At 41.6% G+C, this 8,601-nt stretch overlaps 1 protein-coding gene across 6 annotated transcripts in view; it reads left to right on the top strand.

Moving 5' to 3' along the window:
• The window catches only part of THOC5 (THO complex subunit 5), a 35,778-nt gene that overhangs the window by 4,145 nt on the left and 23,032 nt on the right, over window positions 1–8,601 (top strand). For all 6 annotated transcript variants that reach the window (XM_081801864.1, XM_081801863.1, XM_081801862.1 and 3 more), the window contains 5 exons: window positions 1,262–1,405; window positions 2,287–2,400; window positions 2,543–2,640; window positions 4,900–5,046; window positions 6,457–6,571. In XM_081801864.1, coding sequence (XP_081657990.1) covers window positions 1,262–1,405; window positions 2,287–2,400; window positions 2,543–2,640; window positions 4,900–5,046; window positions 6,457–6,571 — 618 coding nt within the window. The remainder of the gene's footprint in view (window positions 1–1,261; window positions 1,406–2,286; window positions 2,401–2,542; window positions 2,641–4,899; window positions 5,047–6,456; window positions 6,572–8,601) is intronic.

Raw genomic sequence — 8,601 nt, forward strand, 5'->3', positions numbered from 1 at the left:
TTTTTTTTTTTTTAAAGCTAGAATAGAGGGGCGCCTGGGTGGCTTAGTTGTTAAGCGTCTGCCTTTGGCTCAGGTCATGATCCCAGGGTCCTGGGATCGAGCCCCGCATTGGGCTCCCTGCTCTGTGGGAGGCCTCCTTCTCCCTCTCCCACTCCCCCTGCTTGTGTTCTGCTCTTGCCACCTCTCTCTGTCAAATAAATAAATAAAATCTTTAAAAAGGAAAAAAAAAAAGCTAGAATAGAGAAACATAAGAGCTTAAATTTAAGTAGAAAATGATGTTTTCCTCAGATTTAGGAAATCTAGATTAACAAAAAACCTTACACATTGCAGGCACTGGTTCTTTTTTTATTGGGATGTAATTGACATATAACGTTATATTAATTTAAGGTGCACAACATTTGGTATCTGTATATATTGTGAAATGATCACCACAGAAATCTAGTTAACATCCATCCCCATGTGTAGTTAAAATTTTTATTTCCTCTGATAAGAACTTTTTTTTTTTTAATTAAGTAGGCTCCACGCCTAGTATGGAGCCTGACATGGGGCTTGAACTCACAACCCTGAGATTAAGACCTGAGCTGAAATCAGGAGTTGGACACTTAACTCACTGAGCCACTCAGGCACCCCTGTTATGATAACTTTTAAGACCTACTATCTTAGCGACTTTTAAATATGCAATGCAGTATTATTAACTATAGTGGACTCTCTCTTCAAGAAATGTGTTCTGTTCACTCCAAAGGCTAAGTGACCAATTATGATATTTTAGCCTCTGCTAAAGCTTGATTTGACCATCTAAACACTCATCAGTAGGAATTTAGTTAAATGAATCCTGGTTCATTGATGTAGTGGATTATCATGTAGCCATTGTGATGGGTTTTTAAATTTATTGGGATGAGAAATTGCAAAAATTAGCATGGACAGTATGATCCCATTTTGTTTAAAAATAAAATTTGTGTTTATCCACAGTATTAAAAATAGTTATTTCAGGATGGGAGGTGAGATTACAGGCAACTTTTCATTTTTGATACTTCTATGTTCTGAGTCTCTGACACCAAGCATTCATTACTTTATAATTAGAAAGAAGAAAAGAGGAATGAATTCTTTTCCATTTGAAAAGAAGAAAAACATTTGATTTGAGGACCAGATTTTTTAGAGACCTGATTTGGGGTGTCATTGTTACTGATTTCAGCCCAGTGTCCCTGGTCCCAACAGGGAGACTCTTATTCCCCACCCAAAGCCTGTATCCTTGCCTCCACAGGAAGGTAAATACTACAGTGAGGAGGCTGAAGTGGACCTGCGGGACCCTGGCAGAGACTATGAACTGTACAAGTACACATGCCAGGAGTTACAGAGGCTCATGGCTGAGATCCAGGACTTGAAGAGCAGAGGAGGCAAGGATGTGGTAAGGAGTGGGACTGGGATTGGGCAGACACGAACCTGGTGGGTTTGCATGGATGGACTTGTTTTGCACCCATCAGAGCCCTTCCTCATCTTGGTCTTCTGTCCTAGCCATGATCAGGTGGTTGGAGTCTGGGAGCTCCAGAGATGTGCCCATTAACCTATGGGAACATGTCATCACCACGCAACCACCAATTACAGTAACAAAAGTACAGGACAATTTTTCTCATAACTGTAATTTGATAATTCATCTAACTGATATTACATGCTAGGCATTTTGCTAGGTTTTGAGAAATGATGATACGTGTAAATTCCTTTGTTGTTTTAAGGATGAACATGTACAAGTATGTCATAGAGACCAGAAATGAACTTATTAACTTTAAATGAATGAACCAGACTTTGGGACAAAGGAACTAAACAGTGACTAAAAACAAACCTATATATTTCCAAGAATCTCACTTATTTGTGCTTATACTGTCCAATATTGTTATGATTATTACATTGTATTTTACTGTAGCCAAGCTTTACAGCTGTAATTCTGCCATTTTCATTTAAGTCATTCTGTAATGTTATTCACAGAGATCTAATTGTATGGCAGGGTGTTGCTATCGTTAGGATCTCTGTATACAGTACGTAGGGACAGATATTAATTGTGCATTGCCTGCACTTGCTCCATCTTCAATCCCTGTTACTTCAATCCAAGTAGAAATTTTTTTTTTTTTTTGCCTGGGAACTGTAAGCATTTTCCTTATACAGTCATTCTTCCATTTCCCACTGACAGTATTTGTTTTTGGTTGTGGTTGGGGATGGGTCAGCAGTGAGGGGCTGAAGGAAGCTGAGCCAGCACCTGTTGACAAGATCTTTACCGGTTTTCTTTGCCTGCAGGCAGTTGAGATAGAAGATCGGAGGATCCAGAGCTGTGTGCATTTCATGACTCTAAAGAAGCTTAATCGATTAGCCCACATCAGGTTGAAGAAAGGAAGAGATCAGACCCATGAGGTAGAAATTGAGAAGTTTAATCCTCCTTCTCCAACTCTTCCCCACATTCCCTTCTTAATCCCCTTTACCTCTTCCCTGCATTTGCTTCTGCTCTGTCTGACCTGACTTGCCCCACTCACCTCTGACCTTGTCCTCCTTTCAGGCCAAGCAGAAAGTAGACGCCTATCACCTGCAGCTGCAGAACCTGTTGTATGAGGTGATGCACCTGCAGAAAGAGATCACCAAATGTCTGGAGTTTAAGTGAGTTTTGGAGAACAGCCTTTGGCAAAATAGTGTGTTGCTGACTGCTTTTTCCTACATAGTTCAGTGTGAGTTAGGCTCCTAAAAAAAAAAAAAAAAAATCAGATGGGCTTGGAGACTGCAGGATCTGGGATGAAGGTGAATAGATCACTTTGAGTGGGAGAATTGGAAGCAGTGTTTTCAGGCTACACAAAGAACCTCAGAAGCCTGTCTGACTTCTTTAAATTTTGAGCTCTGCACCTGGTCAAAAGCAGTTTTTCTCTAGCAAGGGCCTTTACATTACCAGTTTGATTCCTGGGCACCTTGCATGGGAGCAATTCCCTTCCAGTCAAATCTTAACCTTTTGGCCCAGTTTTTCCTCTCTAAAGTTGCAGCCATTCATTTTTGCAACTGGATTTTATTCTTTGGAAGCTGAACTTCTTGCCACTTAGCTGCCTTTCGGTGAACAAACTGTAGTTTTTCAGTGTCCATCTTAAAATGTAATGCCTCTTAGCAAATCCAAGCTGAGAGATGAGAAGGAAGAAAGAAGTAGACAGAGGAAGAGAAGGGAATGTATTCTTGCTTGGTAAGACTTACTTGTGCAGACTGAGAAGAGGCAGGTGTTTTGTTGTTGTTGTTTGGTTTTTGGTTTTGTTTTTTGTTTTGTTTTGTTTTTGAGAGAGATTGAGAGAGAGGGACGCCTGGGTGGCTTAGTCGGTTAAGCAGCTGCCTTCGGCTCAGGTCATGGTCCCAGGGTCCTGGGATCGAGCCCCGAGTCGGTCTCCCTGCTCAGCGGAGAGCCTGCTTTCTCCCTTTCCCTCTGCCTGCTGCTCTGCCTACTCGTGCACTCTCTCTCTGTCAAATAAATAGATAAAATCTTAAAAAAAGAGAGAACACGCACGAGTGGGGGGGTGGGGGGAGGAGCAGAGGAAGAGGGAGAAGCAGACTCCCTGCTGATCAAGGAGCCCGATGCAGAACTTGATTCCAGGACCTTGAGATCGTGACCCGAGCTGAAGGCAGACGCTTTGCTGTTTGAGCCACCCAGGCCCCCGAGGCAGGTTTTATTTGTAATAAACTTGGGATGAGAGGGGCATATCAGTCATTGAGTCTGGTGTATTTTTGATAACTATGCTGATTTTTGAGAGGTATCTTTATTTGCTTTACAAATTCATCATGTCATAATAGTTAAATACTAATAGAGGTGAGATCTGTATCAGGTTTGTACCTGAGTTAATAGTATTGTGTCATTGTCAGTTTCCTGGTTTTGACAATGTACTATGTGTAGATACTATCACTGGAGGAACCGAGGGGAAGGATACACAGAGGAAATAAACTCTAAGTACTATTTCTGAAAGTTCCTGTGTATCTTAAACTACTTAAAAATAAAAAGGTATTAAAAACAAAAGAAGTGATGCCCCAAGCTATAGCCATCACTCAGATGAAAGCTGACAAATGCAGAATACAATAGAACCCTGGCCTATGGAGAGGCGGGTGACCACCCTTGGCCCTGGTCAGACAGCCTGGATTCAAATCCCAGCTCTGCCACTCACTAGCTGTGTGACTTTGGGCAAGTTCCTCAACTGTGGAAGTCTCCATCTCATTTGAGATATGGAGATAGAAATCCCCATTTGGTGAGTTATCGTGAGAAATAAGTGAGGTGAGGCTGGCATACAGTAGGCACTTAATACCTGGTAGCTGCTGTTACTACCATCATTTGTCCACAACTTGTGCACTACTATGTTAACACAGGAAAAAGAATCGGGTTTCTTTTCTTGGGAGTCACTATGTATTCAACAGATGAAGCCTCTAGATCATTATGCTGGCTTTTCCCCATCCCATGCTCATGCAGTTAATATTTTGAAGTTCCGTGCAGACCGTTACTTTTTTTTCCTGTTTCCAATTCTTGGTTTCAACCTGGCAGCCTAGGTCTAGACTGTAGTGTTTTTATTGACTTTTTCAGTTACCTCTTTTGCTAAGCTTGGAAAAATCTGTAAATTTGAGACATCTGTAAATTTGAAAAGCATCCCTTCCAGGTCTTCAGCTAATTCATGGATAAAAAGGTTGGATACCATCGATAAGGATCCTATGGTATGTCACCAACTACCTCTCTTCAAAATGAAACATTTACTAATGAGCATTTGCTGAGAAGACTGGATTCCAGGTTCCTGGGTAGTTGTAGAGCAGGGCTAAGTAAGCATACATGGAGGGAACTGTGGGCCCACTTAATCCACGGTTTGGGATCCTGAGAACAGCAACTTGACATCTAGTTTTTCCCTGTAGGTCAAAGCATGAAGAAATTGATCTGGTCAGTTTAGAGGAATTTTATAAGGAGGCTCCTCCAGATATTAGCAAAGCTGAAGTCACCATGGGAGACCCTCACCAGCAAACCCTTGCACGTCTGGACTGGGAGCTGGAACAGCGGAAAAGGTTGTGTATCTTTCCTGACCTTGTTAGCCTGTGCAGACACAGACCTTTAACCATGAGGACAGTGCTTTGTCGTGCACGACCCACAATCATACAGCAAAGTTCTGGAACCAGTAGAATGGTTTAAGACCAAATCCCATTTTGTGATTAATTCACACCTGATAATTCAAACTTGACCAACAGCATTATGGGTGGGGCTGGAATTGCTTATGGCTGTTAAAAGAAAATTGGAGTAACTTTTTCTTTAAAATTTTAACACCTGAGTCCTAAATACCTTTTGTATTGTAAATTTAATTTTTTTCTTTTACTTTTTCCTCTGCCTCTAAGACTGTCCCTGTGGTACTTTAAAGGTTTGCAGACATTATTTTAGAAGGTTCTGCATGGCATTCCTGTGTATAGACAAATTACAATTCACATAATCTTTCCTCTGCTGGATTGGACTTTTAGTTATCACTTTTTTGCTATCATATTTTATGCTTCAAGGAGCACCTTTACATATAAAAATTTTCCATACTAATAAAGATCTTTTATTTATTAATTGTAAGTAGAACATCTATACTGTGTAATTTAATCTAGATCTTTTTAAGGGGGTAGTGTATTTTTCATACTGGATCTTTCATGGCTGCATCCCTTTCGTTATAGTGACTTTCTTCCCCATATTGGTACGTTTTCGTACTAATTCTAGGGCTTTTGGTTGACACATTTGCTCTGTTTTCCACTGGAGAAGCAGGTGTTTTTATTCCTTTTTTTTTTTCCTGTTATAGAATGTATTCTATGCCTTCGGTCCATGTTACGAATTTAATAAGCACTAAGTGTGGTGCTTATGGAATTGGTGTCAGGTTGTTAGCAGATGGGGCTGGCCCATCACTCCCCTGTCCAGTACATGGCTTGCCTTGGCACAGGCTAAGCCATGAGTGTTGTATTCCTGTGGTCCAGAATCCATCACCACCTGTCCCACTCAGGCCAGTCTGTGGGCCTCATTTGGGTACTGTAGTTGCTAGGTTCACATGTTTGTGAAAGTTTTGGCTCTAGACCTTAGAGGTAAGAAAAGGAACAGGAAATGACACAGATATTCCCTAGTGGTTAATGAGCAGAGCCTCTGGAGCCGGACAGGCATGGATTCAAAGCCCAGCTCTGTACTTGCTTTTAGCTGGATGACCTTGGGCAAGTTACCTACCTCCCTAAGCCTTCGTTTCTTCCTTTGGGGAAAAGAAGAGTCCCTATCTTCCAGGATTTTTATAAGCATTAAATGCAATAATGCTTATAAAGAGTTCTCCGAGTGCTTGACACATAGTAAGTACTAGGTAAACATTAGTTAATCATGACTGCTGTCATTAGGTGGATTGTGACAGTAGGTGTGTTGGGAGATCTCTGAGGAGCTTCGAGTGACAGTGGCCTGTCCTTTCCCAATAGGCTGGCAGAGAAGTACCGGGAGTGCCTGTCCAACAAGGAGAAGATCCTTAAGGAGATTGAGGTGAAGAAGGAGTACCTAAGCAGCCTCCAGCCTCGCCTCAATAGCATCATGCAGGTGAGACTCTCCCCCATATACTCCCCAACATTGGCCTTTTGCTTTGCCTTCAGCACCCAGTGAGACCTTGCTGACCTGAGGCCTCCAGCAGCCATGTATCCCTTTGGGTTTTGCCAGGTGTGTTACCCTAGTGGGTGTCAGAGCCCAGTGCAAGGATTGTCCTGTTAGCAGTTTCTACCCAGCCAGTATGGTAAGATTGTGTCCTGGGTAGAAGAGATGCTGCCGTGTGGGCTCAGGAACATAGACACACATTTACCTGGGATGTTTTCTTTTTCTCCCAGAGCTTCTTCCAGGTAAAATACTTTTGCAAACTCTAGGTTTAATTTACTTCCAGAATGGTTTCCACCAGCCCCACAGCCTCCAGACATCTAAGCCTGCTTCTGTGGATGTCTGTTAGACTCCCTGACTGCACTTTGGGGGCAGATGTTCAGCAGATGTACTCTCTCTGAAGAGAACTTCACTCGTATTTGAAAGCTGTTCAGTACCTTCAGAGGAAAAGTCCCCACTTTACAATGTAATGTAAATGTAATGTCTTTCTGTGTAGGTGATCTGATTTTTATTTGTGAGGCCAGATTTGCTCTAAATCCTTATGGTTTTGTTTTTTTTTTTAAGGCTTTGTGTTTTGTTTTTTTTTTAAGTAAACACTATGCCCAACATGGGGCATGAACTCAAGACCCTGAGATCAAGAGTCACATGCTCTACCAGCTGAGCCAACCAGGCAGCCCTCTAAATTTTCATAGTTTTATGTAGTAGAGTAAATGGTTAACAGGGAGGAACTTTGCAAAAGGACCCTAGATAAATCAAAAATTCCCTTGTCTAGGATTTGGCAAGATCTACATTTCCTCCCTTTAACTCTAGGCATAGAATTAGAATTGTTAACAAATATGCTCAGTAGCACTTCATAATAGGACAGAAAGAAAACAAGCTAAAAGTTTGGGTTGTACTTAATTTTTCCTGTTTTTTTTTTTTTTTTAAGATTTTGTTTATTTATCTGAGAGAGAGAGTGTGGGAAGAGGAGCAGATGGAGGGAGACACCCAGGCTCTACTCCCAGTGCAGAGCCCAATGCAGGGCTCAATCTCACGACCCTGAGATCATGACCTGAGCCCAAATTAAGAGTTGGACGCTTAATGGACTGAGCCACCCAGGCACGCCTTAATTTTTCCTATTAACTGCAGTCTCTCTAAACATGCCTAAGTAGGGTACAGGTTAAATAAATTCTTGTACAGCACAGCCTTATGGCTGTATTGGAAATATAGAACATCGTTACACTGATAAAATAATTGGACAGAATAAAGATTTATCATATAATTAAACAAAACAGTGCCCGTTGTAGGACATAAAGTACTATTTCATTGTATACCTTTGTTTATAAAGTATCCATATGAATATGTACATGTGTGAGTCCAGTGTATGCTTGGAAGAGTTACTATTCATACCAAATCTTTAACAATTAATTTGGGGTTTGGGGACTGGGAGGTTTGTTTGTTTTGTTTTTAAAGTAGTCTACGCCAATTGTGGGGCATTGACCCCGAGATCAAGAGTCACATATTCTACCAATTGAGCCCGTCAGGTGCCCCTGGGAGTTTTTGCTTTATAAACTTGAATAGGGCGCCTGGGTGGCTCAGTTGGTTAAGCGACTGCCTTCGGCTCAGGTCATGATCCTGGAGTCCCGGGATCGAGTCCCACATCGGGCTCCCTGCTCAGCGGGGGGTCTGCTTCTCCCTCTGACCCTCTTCCCTCTCGTGCTCTCTGTCTCTCATTCTCTCTCTCAAATAAATAAATAAAATCTTAAAAAACAAAACAACAAAAAAAAACTTGAATACAACTTTTTTTTTTTTTTTTTAAGCAGGTGCCACACTCAGCGTGGAGCCCAGTGCAGGTCTTGAACTCATGACCCTGAGATCAAGACCTGAGCTGAGATCAAGAGTTGAATACTTAACTGACTGAGCCACCCAGGTGCCCCGAATACAACTTTTTAAAACAATGCACATATATTACACTTAAAAGAATAATGTTATGTATAGAAAAG

The sequence above is a fragment of the Leptonychotes weddellii genome, chromosome 13 (genome assembly GCF_054177405.1).
Source record: "Leptonychotes weddellii isolate Sample4059 chromosome 13, ASM5417740v2, whole genome shotgun sequence".
In the NCBI taxonomy this organism is placed as follows: Eukaryota; Metazoa; Chordata; class Mammalia; order Carnivora; family Phocidae; genus Leptonychotes; species Leptonychotes weddellii.